This window comes from Physella acuta, unplaced genomic scaffold, assembly GCF_028476545.2.
Source record: "Physella acuta isolate Inbredline_101_S28 unplaced genomic scaffold, ASM2847654v3 ptg000294l, whole genome shotgun sequence".
Lineage (NCBI taxonomy): Eukaryota > Metazoa > Mollusca > Gastropoda > Physidae > Physella > Physella acuta.
The window spans coordinates 1-23465 of record NW_026731813.1 but is presented as its reverse complement, the minus strand read 5'-3'; the positions used below and the strand labels follow the sequence as shown (position 1 = coordinate 23465).

Sequence of the window (23465 nt, the reverse complement as noted above, 5' to 3'; positions counted from 1 at the left end):
GTTAAAACAGTTATATTTTTTATTGAGGGGCAATGATGTATCAGTGTTGTATGTACAGTTGAATCTTAAAATAATAGAAGTGAAATAACAGATGAATATATTACAAACACTATTATGGCTGACACTCTGCTTATATTACAGTATGATACAGAAGCTTACCTTCCCCACACAGTGATGAAAAACTCTCATTATCATCATAAACTGGCTAAACAGTGTAACAATAATCATGAGATCAGAGCACTTTTTACTAGGTGAAAACAAATAAATCACTTAAATGTCACAAATTAAATCCTAATGAAATCAATCTTCACTATGAAAGGATCGAATAAAAATGTAGTTGTAAACACTCTATTAACAAGTCAAAAGTGGGAAAAAAAACTTTTTTCCTGCAGCATAAATATCATCTATCTTAAGTCTATCTGATAACATTTAAAACTGAATATGAATTAATGTTTACTTTCAATAGAAGATAATTGTGGCTAAAAAGTACACAACAAAAACTTAAAAAAAAAAACAACAAACAACCAAACATTGCTGGCTGGTTTTACAATTTAAAAATATAGCAAACTTTTAAACTGAAAGTTCAACTAAATAAAACAAGAAATTTGTTGAACCAAATATAAAAATGTAGTGTTGATTAAATGATTTATAAATTGAATATAGCAAGTATGGAAAAACTTACAATAAAGACCCAGTAGATGTTAGAATGTCTTTCTATGAACATGAATTAAACTATAAAGAAACACATTTCTATTTTTTTTTCAAACCTGCAGCGTTTACCAAAAAAAAAAAAAAAAACCAGTTATTTTTTCTGATCAGAGGGGTAATCTTGTGTAGTTTATTGTTTATTTAGAACGTGACCAGAAACACAGAAAGTCAAAATATTCACTGGTAATACCCCTCTTTTAGTCATTTCATCTCATTGTTTGCAATTTTAAATATTTGTTTAGAATCAAAACTTGTATAATTTTGAGTTGTTATAAGGGTCTGTTAAATTTTTTCTGACTTCATAATTGTAATAATTCTCTATGATTGACTGCTGTGTTGTGTCTAAAAATATAAAGCAGGGTAATGCTGGATTTCTATCAAATAAAGAGATGAATATAGAAATATAGACAGTATTTCTTATTTAAGACTTATTTAAGAAGAAGACTTAATTCCTGTTGAACACACAAGCCAACTACCTCTGCTGGCCCACTACAACTGACACACATGAGAAACTACTTGATATTTTTTCCTGAGATAATGAAATATACAGTGCTCTTAAAAATTACCTTAAAATTACATCATATATGTGAAATGATTAAAATAATGGGATTGCCCTCACTTAACTGAACAGTCAGTATCACAATATTCACAATCTTGCCTATTTTGAATTTAGTATCTATTTGGCTGAGATTCTAAACTATTTTCCCCTGCTATATATTTATGAATTAGTTTCTCATCTTTCAATAAACTTTGTATGTTTAAGGTGAAAACTATCCAATGTTGCAAGCAATAATACAGCTGATTGTTTACACAAGGGCATATCTGACCAGTTTGTTTTTCTCAATGTTATTAGCACCTATATCTAGATAAGCATTTACATATTTTGTTCGAACTTAAAAAAAAATAATGAAGAGGATGTACAAAAGACACCTGCATGGAACTTTCTAAACAGAAATAAAAAATAAAACTAGAAGTTTTAATGGAAAAAAAAACCCCATCATCCATAATAAAACTATGTTGCTAAATAGAGAAACCAATTCTAGAAACGGTTTTATTTAAAAGTTTGATGTTCAATAAAAAAAAAATCTTGCTGATATTTTTTTGGAGATGGTGGAAATAAATGCCCATAGATCGATAGTGTATGAGTCAATGTTATTTAGATGGTGCTATTTTACAAAGCTCTATTATTTCTTTGCTATTGAAAAGTAACATTTTTAATACAGAATTTCAAAATACAAATCTAAATAGTCTCACTCACCCTAAGTAATTCATTAGATAAGAACAGTAGAATGGACAAATACAAACATTCACTGTTTACTGTGACATTAGAAAAATGAAATCCTAGTTGACAAAAAAACAATACCCTATTTATTCATATAACGTAACTGTTGTGGATTAAACATGATGAAATAATTTAACATGTGATTTTTTTTCCGAGTTTTGAATAGAATATTGAATCCTAGTGCATGTTTACAAGGTGTTCTTTCCTGTACACTACAATACATCTTACACTATGTACATATTTTTAACATACTAGGAAGTTGATACTGGAAAATTGGTACTGAATGTGCCACATCCTAATTATTCATCTTCAATTATAAACTAAGTCATTTAGGATAAATTAACAGAATAAAAATTTCTACTTAGCTATAGTAAATTGATCAATTGTACAGTATATAAAGACGCATGGTGATTGAAGGAAAATTCAACTATGAATTTGATGTAACAACAAAAATTTATCAGTTGTACTGATAAAGTTCCATAATTATTTATAAAACTGCATCACAGATGATGAAAACATATATTTACAGTCATATTTACCAGTGACAACACACACTTGTAACAGATGGGTTACAGTGTTATATCCTCAAAATTAAACAACCTTCAAATGCATTTACAACTACTTATTCTTTGATAGACTTGTCTATTTCCCTCAAATCTAAATAGTGCAAATCAAATGTAGCAGGTTTTAAAAAGCTACAAAACTTTAAATACTGAAAGCTAACACTAACAGTGTTTTTCCTAAAATTAAAAACAAATGAACCACTGCATAGCATGTTATCAATAATCTAAAAGAACAATATACACTGGCCATGTATTATATACAGTAACTTATTTCATTAACAATTTGCTAACATTTATGCAAAATAACCTTTTTATTCATCTGCTATTTATTAAAACTCTATATAAAACATTAAAAAGGTGATGTAGTAGTTTTTAAAACAAAACATTAAAGTGTTGCTTTTAGAGTAAAAATCTTTTTGAAAAAAAAAATGCTTCAATTATCTCTCCCTATCTAAAGCCTTAAATTGTTGAAAACTTAATTCAAAATTAAAACAGGACACTACAGTTTTACTGATTTAAACCTCTCAATATCAGCAGTATTTGTGTGATTATCAACAGGCTACTGTTTAGCCACTGGCCCTTTGACTATAAAGGTGATAAGCTCCAATTTCAAAAGGCACCTTTCTGAACAGTTTTATTTTCCAGACTATAATAACTACATCTTGTTGTTTTCAACCTGGGTCAAATAAGATGTGAAACAAAAATTAAAACCAAATTTGAACCCACATTTAAAACAGTTACATGTAATTGAATTATGCCAAAGTGATTAATCTTTAGAATCTAAACTGGAACAATTTAATCTGTTTAATACATGTAAATATTATGCAGGAAGGAAGCCTTTAGAATTATATTTTTAAGATTTTTAAAATTCACAATATAGTTTTCTATTATTAGAATTAAAATATTTGAAAGGAGATTAAAATAATTTTTTTTCTAAAGTCCAATTTAAAAAAAAATGATATACAATATTTTACTAAGTTAAAAATTATGCAACATGACAAGTACCTACTGAACAGCTTTAACCAGATTTTTACAACTAATACTTCCATACTAAACATGCTCTTATTTTGTTTTACAAGGTTAATTTCTTTTTATGAAAAAAAACAACAACAAAAAAACAGTTTTTATAGTGTGTATTGTAGTTAGAATTTAAGTTTTTCTTTTTACTTTGAATGTAAAAAATACCAACAGATAATCAAACCCATAAACAAATAAGTGTTCAGAAAATTCACTAAGTTAATTTCAAAATTAGTTTGCATAAAGGAGTTAAGAAGCAAGAAGAATGAATGATGTAAACTGCTTGAAATGTATTCATCAGAAAAAAAAGCCAAATTAAAATTGAATCCATTGTTGCCATTAAATAAGTGCATCTCACTACCACACTCTCATATAACCTTTAAGTACAGTAAAAAAAACTATGTTTTTTAAAATGAAATATGTCAACTTAATGAATCACAGCAAGAGATCAATATATCCTTGTGATGAAATCCATTTTCCATGTCAGGTGACAGGAAGGTAGGTATATATTGATTTGTGTAAATATACACTAGTCTGTAGCTAATGAATAAAAATGATACAAAGTGCGCTTTGGTTTTATCCATAATGACTTGGGGATGTTGCACATGACCAATTAGAGAAATCATCAGAACTATGAAATGGAAAAACACATTGTTTCAATAACTATGTCCATGGTAATAATAAATACTTTGGCTAAAGATGCATGGGCTTAAAATACCATATTTAAACTTTTCCAAACTTGAGCAAAACACATTACAAATTTTTTAAATAAAAATCTTCCCAATAATATACACTTTTTAAAGAAATTACTTATATTTAATGGTCACACGTGTTAAGAGTAAGAACTTCCATGGTGTTTCCGTAATAAAGGACTAGTGGCCATATCTTTTTAAAAATCAACTTAGAACTTACAATCTTTTTTTTAAAAATATCGCAGAATGAAATGCCTGCATTCATGCATCATGAAGGAATGGTATGTCAGCCTTTTGTATCCACAAGACTGGAAGCCTACATTTACAATTTGCGCAGGCATAAATTTTTATGTAGTCAGTTCATGGTAATCCACTCTTAGTTTGCATCGTCATTTGATCTAGTATCTTGATATTTCAGAAAGAAAGAATTAACTACCTCACTCCATAAAAGCCAGTAAACACAAGAGTACTATGAATGAAATGTTACATCAGTGGCTAGCAACTGGACTTTGTTGTATGCAGACACCAACCATAGGCGACTCATCTCCTCTATCTGAGGCACTGTGAGTTCTTTGGACACTACTATTGTCATGTCCTATAGGTGTTGCAGTGGTGAAAGAAAACGGTCCACCAGTAGGTGACTGTTGCCAGCCCTGTTGAGGGAAGCTGTACTGGGTTGAATAACCTAGTGATGTACTCAGCGGTTGTGAGTTGGCTGTGATAAGATCAGTTGCTTGGGCAATTGGTAGCCCAGTTGATGGTCCAACTAGCAGAGTAGGGCTAGTGACAAGTGTTTGTTGTGGAACATTCTGCGCCTGAGGGTGGTGGAGGTGTTGCTGGCTAGGTATCGAGAAGTCCACAGGTAGGTTGGAAGACGAAAGAGATGATGATGAGGATGATAGTAAAACTTGTTGTGATTCATAGTGCCCCAATGTCCTATGGATTGTTAAGGGAACCGCTGATGTATCATAAACTACACTGCCAAGTATAACTGCAGAGGTAGGAGATACCAAACCTGTGTGATGCAAAGAAGAAGAGGATGTTGAAGAGGATGATGGTTGTTGATTTCTTGCCAAAAACGAATGACCAGATGGCTGAGTGAAAATCACACTACTCAGTGCAACACCTGAATTGATTGGTTGGGGACCAGATCCTAAATGACGTGCTGATCCAGGGTCTCCTACACCCCAGCTATGCATATGACTCAACTGACTGGTTTGCAACTGTTGAGGCTGGTAATGTGGATGTGGAGCTTGTTGATGGTGATGAACTAGCTGTTGGTGGGAACTGTGGCGATTGACACCACTTAACTGCATGCCTGATCCACTACTCCTATGCTGATGAGCAGGAGGAGGTCTAGACTGGTTCACTGCAGACGGACTCTCACACTCCATAGAAGTGTAATGCGTTGGGACAAGCCCTAATGAATTGCTGTCTTCATGAAGTAGAGATGGTTGGTGAAGTTGTAGTCCCTGAATCCCCGAGACTGCAGTAGTATTGCTGCTACCAGACACCCCAGCAGCCCCAAGCTGAGCATGTGATGACAGCATTTGGCTGTGGTGCTGATGGGTTGGGTCAGATCGAGCTCGTCCATTAGACTGACCAGCTACTGGTAAAAAAAAAAAAATGTTAGTCTACATGAAGTTTTGGGTATTTTAAATGTTATTAGCTAATTCTGTTTTAATATAAACCATTCTAAAATAGTTAATTCTTAAATGACAAAATTCCATGAAAATACACATTTTGTAACACATTTATTACATAATGTGTTTGAATATATATATATATATATATCCACAAACCAAAAATTGATTTCAAACAATCAACAGAAATGTAAAAAAAAACCCTCAAGCAATCATTCAGGAAAGATAGAAATAAATTTAAATATGAAATAAAGAAAAAGTTGTCGAAAAGTAATGAAAAAAGATGTCATGAAAAAACTCAATATTTGCCAACCATAGTAAACAATCTAGCATCTTAAATTTAATAAATGTTTTGAAAAATTTAAATGTTGACATGGTGCAGTTTGTAATTAGCTAATTTACAGAAAATATAAGAATACAGCTTGAAAGTTTTAAAATTCTTCTTAGTCACTGCTGTATATTTGTACTCTATTTTATATTTCTTAATTAAAAAAACCAAATTGTGAGATTTACTTTACAAAAAAATAATTCTTAACACAATATGGTTTAAAAAACAGATTGCAAACAAGCAACTAGCCACCCGTTCTGATTTTTAAAATAAATTATGCATGATACAAAACTATGAGTCAAGAAAATTTTTCTGCTCAAATGGCAAATATTTGCTAGATGATCTACAGCGTTCCCAGATTAGGGTTAGTAGTCAAAATATGTAGTTAGTTCAAATAAGAACAAGTAACAAGCCCCAAAGTATATTAGCTAGAAACACCAAATATCCCATAGAACTATAAATCTGGGAACCCTGATGTTAGAGTACTATTTTCGGATTACCTACATTTGACAGCTATAGGCCAAGTCCCCCCTATTGAGCGCGGTGTCTAGAGAACGAGTCGCTTTGTCTCGGGGGTTGAGGTGGGTGAAACAACGTATCTATAAATAAACAAAGAGATAGAGGTGGTGTTATGGGGTGAGTTGACTCATTGAGGAGCCAACACATTTACACAGCCTTTCCTGCTTCATTTTGAAATGCATAAAGCAGCAAATTCTTTTTTTTAAACAAGTTTTAAAAATTATTTACCTTTCTTAAAACAACTTTCAATTGGAGATTTAAAATGATCACCAACACATTAGAGACAAAGCGTAACCCATGACCTATTTCATAGCCTACCAGGTCTAGTTATTTCTCTTTGAACTATTTCATAGCCTACCAGGTCTAGTTATTTCTCTTTGAATTATTTCATAGCCTACCAGGTTTAGTTATTTCTCTGTGAACTATTTCATAGCCTACCAGGTTTAGTTATTTCTCTTTGAACTATTTCATAGCCTACCAGGTTTAGTTATTTTTCCTTTATTTAATTTTAATATGTCTTAACTCATTTTAATGATACAGATAGTCACATTATATTTTTTATTCCATATTAGTTGCAAAAATAATCAAGATAACTAAGTCATCTATCACAGTCAAAATAATGGTAGAATATATGGGCAACCATCAGAAAGAAATAAAAATGTTCAAAATGTTTTAACTTTTTTTTCAAGAACAAGAAAATAAATATCAAAAAGAAAAAGTCAAATAAAATATAAAAATACCATAAAAAAAACTTGTTGATATTGGCAGCTACAAGGAATTATGAAATTTGACAACAGGTTGTGTTGTTTCTGGAATAATTTTGATGAATCAAGTACAGTTAAAGGAAATAAGTAGTAACTCACACTTTTATTTTGCTTTAATTATAATCAAGGATGCATTTTTTAATAAACTTTCTGCTTACTAAAGAAAAAACAATTTTATTCTGGCACAGTGTCAAAGCATGAAAAAAAACTAACTTAGTTTAAAAGCATTGATGATTTGTTATTGTGAATAATATGACTAGGGTATTAGATACATTTATATCATTTGTGCTTTTAAGTCTTCCATTATAAGAACATATTTTCTTATTAGATAAAGAGTGACTCATAATGTTAATAAAGCAGTTTTTAAATTTCAAAGCAAATTTAATTTCAGTCAATAGTTCCCCCCCCCCAATACACTGCATCTATATATTAATATATTTTTTAAAAAGCAAGAAAAAGGTACAATATATCTTTTTTTAAAACATGAGAAAAGTTCCAGCAAACACTCATTTAATTATCTCCTAAATGTGTTTTTAAATATATACTGCTGATAAGTCTTTTCTGTTTAAATACGAAGCCTGATCTACACACAGAATAGGAAGTTCAAGTTTTAAAGGCATATACATACAAAGGAATTCAGCAGTACAAAACTGACTTCCAAATAACGGTCAAGTCATAATTGTATTACATTTTCTTCTTTAAAAATACAATGTTAGTTTCTTATAATTACTATTACATGTTAAGCGTACTTGGCTAAAACTTGCTGCACTATTTTTAGAAAATACCTATCATCTAACATTTACCTGTAGGACTGCCAGTGTTTGTCTCCATTGCAGGACTAGTTGAGGTACTGTTACTAGTATTGGTGCTCTCATCCGAAGTCTTTTTAAAAAAGTTGTGTTGGAGGGCATAGTATGGTGTTATCCTTGTCTTTGGATCATACTCCAACATGCGAAGAATGAGATCTTTAAATTTGAGGTAATCAGCAACACCATGGCCTACCTCTCCTACTCGTCTACCCCCAGGGCCTCCAGTCTCTGCTCCAATAACTTCATGCAGTTTTCTTGAATGTGGTGTTTTATACTGCAAAATAGATAAATACGGTTACCTTTCACTATTCAGAAATAAGGTCTAGTTTAAAATGTAGTTTAATATTCAAAGAATTTAAATAGAATTTTTGGCTAAATCAAAGTAGTTTACTTGGAGGCTTAAGTTTTTACAAACATACTAGTTGAAAACATTGGTTGTCACATAATTTAATACACATGACTCAATTTTTATGTTAAACACTTAATGTCTTATAATTAATATTTGAAACAACTTGTATTTCGCCAAATAAAGTTTTCAGGTTTTTTTTCTATACCTTAGTGGTTTTATTTCATGATTTTGAACATCTGATTGAAAATATTTAAATACTTCAGTTGTAACCTTACCACATTGTGTGGTTTTTAAATTTAGAAACTGTTTACCTTTTTGTTATCTTTAGACTTTCTTGGAACATATGAACCATCAGGTAACTGGTCAAAATATTTGCGTGTTTTCTGTGCCTGGTCCAATAAATGTTTTGGAGGCATACCAAGAACTTCTACTATTTTCATCATTTGATCAAACTACAGAGAAAAAAACATATGGAGATTTTAGGTAATTACAAGTAAATAGTTGAAAAAATCAGTGACTTATTTTCTTTTCTACCTTTTCATCCTAGATTGATTGTAGTTTGATTAAAATTACCTCATTGGATCCAGCAAAAAGAGGCTCTCCTGTATGCATTTCAACCAATATACAACCTAAACTCCACATATCTATTGCTAGATCATAAGGAATTCCCAAAAGAACTTCCGGAGACCGATAGAAACGTGACTGGATATATTGATAAATCTGTAAAATAATCACAAGTTCAAAATGTTTATTATACATTAGTATCAAATATATATGAAACAATTATAAAATTCTGGGAAGTTTCATAGGCAAATCAATCAATACAAGGTTTTATTTCAAGGCATGCACAAGAAATATTTTAGTACTGCCATATAAAACTTTAAACAAAACAACACTTAAAACTGCAGCTTGAAAAATAGGTAAGTATAAGTTATGAAATAGTGAAAACTGAATACAACTTACCCTTTGTCCTATTTGACAAGAGCTCCCAAAGTCAACTATTTTAATAGCACTACGTTTGGGATTGCACAGAAGAATATTTTCTGGCTTTAGATCACAGTGAATGATATTAAGTTCTGGAGTGGCAAGATAGAGCAGTGCTGTACACAACTGCTGTGCAAACTTTCTGGTTAAGTTAAGGGAAACACCCCTAAAGTTAGTGTTTCGTAGCAAATCATACAAATTGTAGGACAGCAGCTCAAACACAAGGCACAGGTGGTTGCGAAACATGAAGTTTCTCTTCAGACGGACTGAAATGGAATGAACTTATTGTGAAAATTGGTTCTTAAAAACAAATGCAGAAAAACAGTAATCGAAATTATTTTATTTTAAAAAAAATAATAATATTAAGTTATTTCGCTGAACAAAAATACTTAAGCTGGTTTCAAAATAATTTATTTAAAAACTAAAAAACATTTATTTACCTATGTAGTATTTATTTTCTCTGTCATTTGAATTCATTAATTCTAAGAGCTTGACTTCAATCTGCGCCTGATTCAAAAAAGGTTTCTTGTTTTTGATAATTTTTATAGCAACATGTTCTTGGTCAATATGGTCAAAAGCCTTCACCACCTAAAATAAAACAAAAATATCTCATGAATTTTTAAAAAAAAAAAGAAAAAAAAAAAAGAAAGTATCCTATAAAAAAATTATAGATAATATTAATATAGATGTTAAATATAAAGAAATGAATTTACAATAGTCATTCATATAAAAAAAAAAACCTCAGAAATTTTTAAACTTCTAATTTAAAAAAAAAAATAAACAATGTATGCTTCAAAATAAAGCTAGAAACCAGCAATGGATACTTTCATAAATGTATTTTATAGAAATGTTTCAATAATATAACATTAACATAATTAATATAAAGTTAATATAGTGGTAGTACACATAATACTAGAAAAAGCACAAATGTACTTGAAACTTGAATGCAATTTACCTCATTACCATATACTACCAGATATTTCATAATACTAAATATAATGTAGAAAATATTATTCTCAACGTATGTGCTAATGTTAAATATTGTATGACATTGTATTTAATTTGAAATGTGAGCTATGGTGCAAAATTGAAAAGAAATGTCTTATTTTTATTAGTAAGTTAATAGAGCCATCATAAATTTCATAAAGAGGTTTCTAATTCACCTAAGTTTGTAATAAAAAGCAAATAATTAAAAGCTTAAGAGTACATTTCCTATTTACTGAGTGGTATTCTAATAACATAATTAAAATGTCAAATTTAATTTGCTAGCTAATTTATTCCCAGACATATACATTAATTGTAAAGAATATCAAAATAAATACTCAGATAGATGCAAGTTTTTTGGGAATAGTGATGTTAATCATTTTCAAAACTGCACACTAACCTGTCCAAAAGATCCTTTCCCAATTAAGGAATCAATCTCATATCTGTCCATCCATTTCTCTCCAGGGTTGACAATATAATCATGATTAGAGTCATCATAGCCATCATTGTAAATATGTGCATTGACCTTGCCCTTCTTTGTGCCAGTTTCATCACCCTGAGCTGCTCCAACAGCTCTCCGTTTCTTTTTGGCATAATACACCTACAAAAACAGTCAGTTAATTATAGGTGTCATCCTGCTAAGACAAGGAAACTATTTAAATAAAAGTATTGAGAAAAAAATATATACATGCATTCGATTTTTACACTGAAGTGAAGTCAAAATGTATACACAGACAAACAATACATTTTAGTGGAAATTATTAAAAGTACTGAAGAGTGTAGTTTTTAAATTTCAAATTAAAAATTCACTTCACTTACTTCATTGATGTGCTTGTAGGTTTTAATCAAATCAACACTAAGTTTTCTCAGTGGTGCTGAAGATGAATCTCTAAAAGTGTTGGGAATTTTTGTTTGCATGGCAACCACATCCACCATCTGCTGTTGCCCGTGATGATGATGATGGTGGTGGTGATGGGGGTCTGACATATCTGAGCCACCCCCAGGGGCCCCTTCTACTACACTACACAAAGAGGTGGTAGTACCAACAGCATGGTGTGTGCGGCCTAACTGACCTGCAAATAAAATATCAAACATATAAACTTTCACAAGGCAGGTTTAACTAGGCTCATTTGAAGTCATCCATGTATGACTACAACAAACCAAAAATGAAATTTCAGGACCCCCCCTCCCCCTTTGGACATCAACAAATAGTATTCCCAAAGATTACTTCCAATATTGTTCTATTTAAATACCTTGCAATGTTTTTATGCAGAATTCTATTTATTTATTTATTCTGATCGGGAATGCATGTTATCAATTATTTAAAGTCGAATGTAGAATATTTTTAGAAAATAAATAGTGTTTAAAAATAATTTATGATGAACGATAGTATTATTTTTAAAGATTTTCTTCTAAATAAACCAAAAACTGACATGGAGTTGTTTTTTTTTATATTTTCCAGAACGAAAAATTTAGAAAGCAGTATTTTCTATAATCTCACGAAGTATTATAACCAGAAGTAATGTCGCATCTGGTTGTTAACCCTATCCCCACCCCCATTACATGATTGCCGGCATTGTTTATTGCGAACAGGCCTATCTCAGGTGACGATAATTCAACCCGTAACATGATGCATCTATCATTACTTGCAATACCAACTAGGCCTATGGTAAGAATCCATAGAAACAAGTCGGTTAAAAACGAAACAAGATTCTTTTATTAAATACCTTGCCAAAAACGAAACAAAAAATACAAATAGCCTAAACTAGAAACTAAAAAAATATATTAGGCCCGATGCCTAGAACTAAAATATTAAAATATGCATTTTTATTCAAATGTTGAAAATGATCCTGACCCCTTATTGCTAACACATTTTAATAACATTTACACTTATACAACTTTAAAGCTTGAGAGAAAACAAGTATATAGTAGGGTTAGTAATGTTCAGTACTGAAAGAGTTGAACTAAGCCGACCATCACCTATCGGTAAACTTACGAGTTTTGTCGCATCAATACCTATTATCGATAACTACCACAAGATTGACACTTATGACGCGTAGCGTACTAATTAATATTGGAATAACAGACGGTAATAGTGAAATAAGTAAATATTGTCGAGAATTCCCTTTAAACCCGGATTAAATAACACGATGTTACCCAAGAGACAAGGACGTGACCGGGTCAGGGGCCGTGCCCCATCAGCCAGGCAGGCCTCAACACGGCCAACTCCCACTAACTGGCTTGCACACTAAACATCAGTGATATAGAAATAATCTCAAGGAAAACGAAACTATAACAGTCCGGATGAATGTGTCAAGCTCAACTACAATGATGGAACAGATAACATTTATCAGTAACCACAAATAATTATGACCAACATACAAAGACGTTTCAACGGTTAGGTGTGAAAAAATACAACAAACATTTTCTTTATAACGACCAGACTTCTTTGGTAGATGGTATCGCTACTAGAAATCTATAACTCGGCATCTGATTACACCCTTCCCCTTTAAAAACAGTCCCGTGAATTAGGCCTACCTCTTACAATAAAATAATATTTTATAGTGGTAAGAATACCCATAATTTTGTAGCTAGATCTATATAGATCTAGATCTATATATTTCTTGTATGATTGAAAATACCGATAATAGACTCTTCCAAAAATAGGTGTTAGGTTATTAGTAGTATTGTAATCTCGACTAGATTCTAGCTTTATGGTTAGAAATCAGAGTTAGGCTATGGTAGGACTAGGGTTAGTGTTGGCATTAGCAAATCCATGTTCACTAACACACCCTTTTTTAAAAAAAGATGATTCTATTATCGGACACTGGTGTGAAATTTACTGCCATTTCTTTAGTCTGAATAGTTATAGATCTAGATCTAGTTTATAAAAAAGATTATCTTCAGTTCTTCACGTTATTTTGATAAGTTAAGCCTTGACTACGGACCTCTCAGACATTTAACAACTGTGATAACAACATAACACAGGCACTGCACTCCTTACTGCTATAGAATCTAGATCTAGATTCTAGATCTAGATCTAGTATAGTATTCTATGCAGGGTTGACATGTATAAACAAGATCAGTCGCGTTTTCCCAAACTACCTTTCCTTATATTTAAACCCCTCGGTCACTAATACAACAAATAATTTTTTAAAAGTTGTAGATCTAGTTATCGGCTTAATTAATAGAATTTAAGTGTCACAGAAATAGATATATTACAATATTAACAGTTCTGTTAAAACTCAACCAGGTGATCATGTTTAGACCTAGATCTATGAATCCTCCTGTCTTAACTGAAAGTTTAACTTTAATTTTAGATCTAGATCTAGATTTATAGTATTTTATAGCCTGTCCTTAAGTAGATCTAGATCCCTAGATTCTATTCTAGATCTAGATCTAGATTCTATAGCCTAACTCAAGAATTCGATATGTCGTGTTTGTAGAGTAGACGTTTGGTTATTTTTTCAACGTTGTTGTTAATAAAATAAAAAAAAGTCGATTGGGCAAACTGTTAAAATAATTCAATCGATAACAATAAATACAGTATTAACAGATTACTTATAGCAAATTATGATTTATAATATAGAATCTATAATGTATTATAATTTATACTAACTTACTTAGGTTTGAAACAATGATAGACGTCTAGATTCTAGTAATCCGGTGTCCAAGATTAAAATAAACGCGTAAAATAAAAGTCACATCTTGTAAATAATGAAAGTTATAGATCTAAATGACTTCTCGAAATTAAAAAATTAACACTGTAACAATAAGGATTAGACTAATTTATGTAAGAATCCGAATTGAGGCAAGACAAGGCACGAGTGGCTGTTTGATTTTATTTTTAAAAAGTATTTTTAAAAATACACACGACCGACTTGACCCAGCGAAAAAGCACAGTCCAACACAGGGGTTTTCCAGTTAATTAGGTCAAAACGCCGTGCGCATGCGTGAAACAAATGGCTACAACGTTTCTTATTAAGGTTTTCTAAATTTAAAATGATGGTGAAAATTTTAACTGATCAGTCGAAAAATGTGTTTGAAAGTACCATCTCTAAAAATAATGAAACTTACTATAAGCATTTGGTTTATTCTCGGTAATTATCACTTTCTAACTCCAAAGACGTACCTGAATAGGCTGAATTATCCAACCGGAATCCGCCTACCAGGACAGGCATTCCATGGATGTAGTTTGCAACATTCGTAAATGTTATCAAAACACTCAGCAGAAACAATACATTGCTTCACAAATACGGACATGCATTAACATAAAAAGTATGGATAAAATCAAACTAGAATCTACATACACTATTAAAAACGTATTAAGACCATTGAATACACGTGAGATCCAGGTGGCAATGTTTATGTCACATGACTATCATGATTCAGCTTGCAACGCCCTTGACACTTAATGTTAACAGCCAATCAACGGCCGTAACTCCAGGTCATGAAGGTTGTTGCTGGGGCGCGTTGCTAAAAATACAATAGGCGGAAGCAGAGGCCGATGGAGACTGCGGAGCGGTTGCAACACGCGAGCCAGACAGACGCAGCAAAACTGTGGTGCGATATATTGAAGCAAAGCAAAGCTAAACACAGTCGGCCATGGGCTATGTCATATAGATCTAGATACTGATGTCCACTAACAGATAACAATAGACAAGCCAGCAATTTGGCTTGTGCGCATCTGGCGTAATCCCCTTTGCGTAACAAGGAAATATCGATCGTTAGACATTCTGCGTCGTGCCCCAGTTTCCTCAGTTCCTCGTCATCGTCATCAAATGTCGGGAGGGAAGGGTGATAGCGTTGCTTTGCTCAGCTTGGTATGGTGTTGTGTAAAAAAAATTTATAAAAATGTGAATACTTCAATCTATAATATGTCGCATTTTTATATGAGATTACCGCAAAATAAGCATGATTCAAGTAGAATATTTGTTTGACGGCCCCATGCTAGGCCTACTGTTTAAAAAAAAATGGACTTGGGTAAGCACATTTAAACGAGGAAAGGTCAATGATTTTTATTGATGAACGAAAAATTTCACAAGAGTCATAAAAAAGTGTAACATAACTAATCAATTTACGATCATAGTCAGTCAGAAATATGAAAACTGCTTTATTTCTAAAAATTAATCTATTCTAAAGGAGCGAGGTATTTTAGTACTGACTGCATTACAATTTACATTGCAGTATTGCAGCATCTTCCATAGTGTTATCAAATTTAAAATATGAAAAATTTCAACAAAGGTGTAAATGTGCATATATATATATATATATATATATATATATATATATATATATATATATATATATATATATATATATATATATATATATATATAAATTATACACACACTGAAAACAATTTGTCAATTTTTTTATATACTTCGCATAATGCTATTACAAACAATTTAGATTTAGAGTAAATTAGAGTAGCAGGATTTGAAAAAAAAAACCAACGCAATTTTTAAAGAGTGTGCACGGCACCAGTCCGATAATCTTTTTTTGCCTTGTCCTACAGCACATTTAAAAATAATCGCAACGTCATGATAAAAACGATAAACACGTAATCGACCTCAACTGCTTGAGCAGTGAACACAGATCTATAAATAGCGAATCCGCCCAGCAACAGAACAATGGATGCTCATGTTAAAGCGTTCCGACACAGTGTTCCGAAGTAGAAACTAAGCACTGTGTGTATACACGATGCGCTATTTCCTCAATTAAAAAGCTTTATATTATAATTTAAAAATGTAAATGATAACTAGATCTATAGTATTAAAATTTATTATTATTAAAACACTGGAAATTAAGAAAGAGTAGACTGCATGGCAAATTTTTAAAGCCAAATAGATTATAGTTTTTTTTTTTTTAAATACACTAAAAAGTAATTAAAGGATTTATTTTCAATTAACTAGATAAATCTAGAGGCCTACATGTAAATCTGTGTATATAGTCTTTAACCGCGGAAACTGCACCGGTGTGTGACCTGATTCCTGTCTGCTTAGTTCACAGTGGTGGAATTCGGGTCAACATTTGACGTCATAATTGCTCAAAAGGATGAACAGAGAACTAAATAACGCTATAATGAATAACTAGCAAATGAAAATAATTGCGTACTTAATTATACTTGTAGTTTTAAAGTTACAAACGGATTCTACGTCTAATAAATACGGATTTTTATTCACATGCCTACTAATCTGATCACTACCCCTATGCGTAAAAAATGACAATGTAAGTCGTATTGAAGGTATTCTTTAACAATGCTGAAAAAAGTAGTGAGCTAACCAGATAAATCTTTCCAAGAAACTAAATTTAAGATATTTTAATAAGTTAAGTGTATCACCATATGCATCTCAATGCTATTTTATATTGATACCGACTAAACACGTATAGCATTATGGTGTGTTGGTTGATGATTATTAATATCGAATAGAATCATTATTTTTAAAGTAACTAACCCATACATAAAATGCTATTGAAAAATATTGCTATGGTAATTTGTGGTGGGCCTAATGTTCAAGTCATATTCAGCAGTAGGGAAAGCGACACACAAGACAGGTTCTCTTCCCATCATCATTTCACCCCTCCCCTTCCCAGTTATAAGCCGGGGGAAAAAAACCACGCCGTCACACCGACTTTCATTCTGTGCAGCAACCGAACTGGCTGCGTGGTTGGCTCAAATCAGCTTGTGACCTTTGATCCCCACGTCAGCATCCAACCAATGGGCGCAGCTCTTACATACCGACTGGGGTCATACGGACAAAACATGTTTGGATGGTGGGTGGGTGGAAGCATAGAGGGAAAGGGGTGAAGAGAAGAAAGGAAGAAAAACAAAACAAGATGCCCAATATCCGAACTATCAAGAAAATAGAATGATCAAAGTGATTCAATGCAGCAGTATGTTAGAAAATGTAACTATAATAAATAAAAAATTATTTATTCAACCATATTAACAAGCTAACTGGAATGAAAAAAAAAAATGCTTAAAAATGGTTTTGGATTTCACTATAGTCTATACATTTTTTTAACGCCTAAAACAGCCGTGTAATTTTAATGAATACGAATTTCAACGCACATAAATATATTAAATATAAATAAAGTATTGTTGTAGCTCTAAGTATGTATTAATCACTAGTGAAACTACAACCAGCAATGTTGTGAATATTTAGTATATGTTCTGGACACAAGATTGTAAATCACATTTAGATATCTACATTTTAATCAGAACTAAGAAATAAATGCATTTCAAGAGAGGTGATTATAATCACGAGAGAAATAATGACTAGAGTCTAGATCTAAATCTGGGTTAAAACTGAAGTCACGGCATTAGAGTATAAATCAACATTGTAAAATTGAAAAATATACTGTAATTTTGCTTACTTCATATTTATGCTTACTTAATATTACAGTTACAAAAGGCACTAAGTATAAGCAAATTTGTATTACATTTAAAAAAATATTGTTATAAGGTAGAATTCTTCTTTATAAGTCTTTCTTCAAACAAGGCCATCAGCTAATAATAACTGAATAGCAGTCTCCAATTCAGCAAGTGCCCATACCATTTTCTTGGGGGTTTTCATAAAATAGACAAATACTGTATTGTTTATAGTAATAAACTATGTCTTACCAATATTTGAATTTTTCATGTTAAGACTATTTAATATCTTAGGCCTATATAGCCTCACATAAATATAGGTTATAGGCCTGATTACAACTTAACTCTTAACCAATAATTATATTATATTGCTTAGTGGCTGCATATAAAAGATTACTAAGATGCACCAAGTTAAAAAAAATATACTAGAAAAATCACTAATAAAACTTGCATTTATTTCCCAATATAACTAGATCTAGAGAGAATCCAGGTCTAGATTTAAGTACGCTACAGAAAAAAAAACGAAAATGATTTTACAAACAGCATGAAGAACTTAGATCTAGATCTCTAGAATCTAGATCTATTAGTTAGCAAATAGATTCCTGACTAGATCTAGATTTTAGTAGTAACTAAAAACTAGATTTGTGCCTGAATATTCTTTGAATAATAAAGCATCTAGATCTAGCATTTTTATATCTAGATTTTAGTAGGCCTATTACTATATTATTATGTTATAGCTACTGCTCTACTAGGCCCCAATAAATCACAAAATAAAGTTTGATCTTAATAAATATATCAAGCTCTCTAATCTCTATTCCAATTAAATAGTTAAAAGATTAAATAATATTTCTTAGTCCTAATTTAATTAGAGATTCTTTGCATCAATCTAAAATCTTAACTTGTTACTTTAGATCTAGATTTCTAGATCTAGAATCTAGATCTAATTCTAATCTTATCTAGATCTAGTCTAGATCCTAGACTTGAGGTAGATCTAGATCTAGATCTATTGTAGCCTAGAATCTAAATGTCAAAGTGTTTGAAAATAGTATCTAGGCCTAGACTCTCTAAATCTTAAATCTAATTCTAGATCTAAGTGAGTTGGACCAAGCCAAGACTCTAGATACTCTAGATCTAGACTAGATACTATAAATCTAGACTAGAATCTAGATCTCTAGATCTAGATCTAGAGTCTAGATCTAGAATCTAGAAACCGGAGGCGGAGTACACCGCCCTACCTACACGGAATAGGGCACTGTTTTGTTAGTCTCGATCTAGATCTCTAGATCTAGATTTAGATACAAAACAAAAACAATTTTAATTGCAGTAATATTACAAAATAAAATACAATTTGATGTAGATTCTAGATCTAGAATCAATAGTCTTGTTCTAAAAGAGATTCTAAAATAGTAAAAATACGTACCACAAAAAACTGGAATTATCGCTCGTGGCTTAGGAACAGTGAAGTTTAGTTTTCACACATCTGATAGAGGTTTGAAGTTTTGAACTGAACATGAATGGTTTTCAAACAAAACCACGAGTTGACCTGATTTGTGCGACGGCCGGCAGACGGTTCACAATACAAATTTCCTTTTGAATGAATATACTCAAATACTGTTATTAAACTTTGAAAAATTTAAAACGAAATTGCCACAAAGGTCAAAAGTTCACAGTAACAGGAAAATAAACAAATGCAATCGCTTAGGTGATGCCCAGACTGTTTTTCCGGACATGCCCAGATTCCAACATGGCGCCTTCGTTTCAAAAACGAGGCTACTGTAAATCTATTCATAGCGTATCTTGTCTTGACAGGATGTCTTTTCGTATGTAACCTGAACTAAAGTTAAAACTTACTAATATTTTGGTTTTTGATGGGAACTTGAATATATATCACCATATGTCGTCTTATGGACTTTTTGAGACATTTTTTGTTTAAAACCCAGTTACAATTAGATTCTACTACACTTCCATAATTTTAAAATGTTTAGAAAGTAAATTAGCGTTGTGAAAAGCAGTGCTGATTTGGGTAAACCCGATTTTCTGGTAAACTAGTAGTATGTGTAATAAAATGTCTTCTACTTCTACAAGGGTGCAGTCCACCTTACTTTTTGATTTAGTGAACTATTATAGTAGCCCATCGTATCAATAGTGTATCACAAGGTTTAAAACCAACTTAGGCGCCATAGTGCTGATGGCGGGAGCCCTATGGCACCAAATAGCAAGCACTCTGCCAAGTTACCGCCTCTCCGAAATTTAAATATTCTTTAGCAGAGTTTCTTCCAGGCATCTCTTCGAACAAAGAGAACGAAATGAAATTTCTATAATTTATAAAAAAAAAATATATACTTTTAACAGTGTCCGCCCCCCCCCCCCCCGAAAATTTCAACTGCCCCCCCCCCCCCCCCGGAGAAAAAAGTCTGGAAGAAACACTGTTCTTTAGCAGAAACTTCCCCAGGAGTATTCTCATAAATTACCCAAAGTTTCATGGTAATCGGATGAAAAGATAGATCTATGCATAACAGAATAAACAAACATACTTTTTTAAAAATTGGGTAGGAAAGGGGGGGGGGGGTGTAATCAGTACCGATGTGCAATTCTTACCACCATTATTTCGCTTAACATCACCGATAGAAAATCGCGGGAACAGGTTGAATTTATTCTGGATGATGCAATCTATGTGTTAGACAGTAGATTTACTTTTAATTGATCAAATTAATGTTCAGAATCAGCGTCTTCGCGTTGTATATATATATATATATATATATATATATATATATATATATATATATATATATATATATATATATATATATATATATATATATATATATATATATATATATATATATATTATATATATATATATATATATATATATATATATATATATATATATATATAAAAATATCTACAATCGACAATAACGGCAGTTTATAAAGTTTATTTGGCCCAAGTCATCGTCGCTAAATGAAAACAGCTACTGTTCAAGATAGTATAGGTTATAGAATACGAAGTTCGAGCTTAATTTCCGGACATCGGTCAAATTTAAGTGTAGGCATATAGAAAAAATCTTTACACCCGGATTCATATTTGAGATACTGAATTTCTCCGACCTATCGTGAATGATTAACCCCAGGTCCATCGTAGACAGTGTTTCTTCCAGACTTATTTCTCCGGGGGGGGGGGGGGGGGGCACTTGAAATTTTCGGGGGGGGGGGGGCGGACAGGACACAGAGGCGTAGCTAGGGGAGGGCGGGGAGGGCGGCCGCCCCGGGCGCCGACCCTAGGGGGGCGCCAAAAGGGGTAGAAAATTTTTATTAAAGTTCATTTTAAGCTGCAGTTTTGAACTATAAACAGTCAGAGTAAAGAAATGTAACGGCTGAGAGCCCTTGCATACTGATTTAACTGTTTTCTACCTTGATTGTGTAACTGTAAAACGTATATCCTTAAGAAATAGTGACCGGAAAAACCGCTTTCCAGCTTTCCTAGATGGGGGGGGGGGGCGCTTTTTCGAAGACTAAAATCGGAAAAATTCACACCGGATCAAGGAATAAATAACCGATATCACTCAGAAAAGAAACCCATTGAACTAAAGCGTATTTTACGATTGTGTAACATAAAAAAAGTGTTAGTGACGTTTAAAATCCACTCTACCATTTGTTAGCAAGATGGTGGGGCACCTTTTTCACCAAAAAAAAAATCACAGGATATGTACTGGATCGGTGACTAGATAACTCTTTTAACACTTAGAAAAGAAATCAATTGTATTAACACTTAATGTACGATTTCACTACCCAGGTTTGATAAGTAATAACGCGACTAGTTCTTTGTACGATTCTTACGATTCTCACAACTTCATCGAGAGAGATCTGATACTTTTACTTGAATGCATTACATCTTGCCTGGATCACTGCATTAAAGAGAAATAAATATCACGGATTCTGGTATTGCTATCCGATCAGTAAAATAGCAGACTGTCGGAGCGAGTGGGTGTGAAGCGACACTCTTTGCCAAAACGAATCAGCACCGCTACGATTTTAATTTTTTCTGACATTACAAATCATCATTTTTAAAGGATAATTCATCTTAACGGGAATTTTATTGGCGTCGAGTGAAGTTTTAGGGAACGACAATCAGCGTAATTGTTAACTTTTTTTCCAGACTGTCGCACACACATACACACACACACGTATATATATATATATATATATATATATCTATATTATATATATATATATATATATATATATATAATATATATTATATATATATATATATATATATATATATATATATATATATATGGGGGGGCGCCAAACTGATAGTTCGCCCCGGGCGCCCGGAGGGGTCGCTACGCCTCTGACAGGACACTGTTAAAAGTATATATTTTCAATATAAATAGCATTTCGTTTGGGGGGGGGGGGGGGGAGCCCCCATAAGAGATGCCTGGAAGAAACCCTGATCGTTGATGTTTGACCCCAGGCCCATCGTGAATGGTCGACCACAGGCTCATAATTGTGGATGGTCGACCCAGGTCAATGCTTATCTCTAATACGGACGATGGTAACAATATTATGGTGTTAAAATAACTTAATCGAGTAAAAAAATGTAGGGATAGATGCATCCCATCCAACCCAAAATAAAAATCCAACGAATAATTATTAATACAGCTCCATCATTTAAAACGGGCAGGCTGAATTAAGATTTAACGTTGTGTAGTTTCATTTCCTATTTAGACACTGACATAATTAGAATATGGTCCAATTAACCAAACTGTGCTGATTGAAAGATGAAATAAAGATGATGTGGGGAACATGAGTGTATGTGTATTGTGTATGGTTGTGTGTGTGGGGTGTAGAGGGAGTAAGTATTCGCTATGGAAATGCCGAGAGCCGCTTAACGTAAGCATTCAGGCAAGAAAATTTTAAGGGTAGTTAAAATCTTTCTGACAAATAAAGAAAATTAACTTCTTACGTTCTGATAGTGTGCTCTCCATTATTCTACCCCTTTAAGTATTCGATACATTAGTTTAAATTAAGATAAAGGATCAGTGGCGTAGCGAGATCGGGTGTTACCCGGTGCGGCACTTAATGGTGTCACCCCCCCGTAATATATATATATATATATATATATATATATATATATATATATATATATATATATATATATATATTATATATATATATATATATATTATATATATATACACATATATATATATACATATATATATATATATACATACATACATATATATATATATATATATATATATATATATATATATATATATATATATATATATATATATATATAATATATTCCATATACTTTTGTAAGTTGTAAGTATGTGTATACGCATGTGTATATGTATTTACATATATTTTCTTCTGGATGTTTTTTTACCCCCCCCCCCCCCCATACATGGATTAACACATAAGTTATTACGAT

At 32.1% G+C, this 23465-nt stretch overlaps 1 protein-coding gene across 8 annotated transcripts; it reads right to left on the bottom strand.

Moving 5' to 3' along the window:
• Positions 1-19964, bottom strand: LOC131939802 (dual specificity tyrosine-phosphorylation-regulated kinase 1A). Of its 8 annotated transcripts, none has more exons than XR_009386481.1 (10): positions 14775-15022; positions 11462-11715; positions 11043-11243; positions 10099-10246; positions 9638-9924; positions 9248-9394; positions 8986-9126; positions 8320-8599; positions 4483-5871; positions 1-4201 (listed from the first exon to the last, which is right to left on the bottom strand). XR_009386481.1 is itself a non-coding variant. In XM_059298318.1 (10 exons), the coding sequence occupies exons 1-9, from the start codon at positions 14821-14823 to the stop codon at positions 6765-6767; spliced, it is 1575 nt and encodes a 524-aa protein (XP_059154301.1). In that variant the 5' UTR covers positions 14824-15022; the 3' UTR covers positions 5742-5871; positions 6738-6764. The 8 variants fall into 8 exon arrangements, 7 of the variants coding, with proteins under 7 accessions (XP_059154298.1, XP_059154296.1, XP_059154297.1 ...); XM_059298318.1 differs by lacking the exon at positions 1-4201 and adding an exon at positions 6738-6832 and having other exon boundaries at positions 5742-5871; XM_059298319.1 differs by lacking the exon at positions 1-4201 and adding an exon at positions 7493-7561 and having other exon boundaries at positions 5825-5871.
• Positions 19965-23465: the final 3501 nt, after the last annotated feature.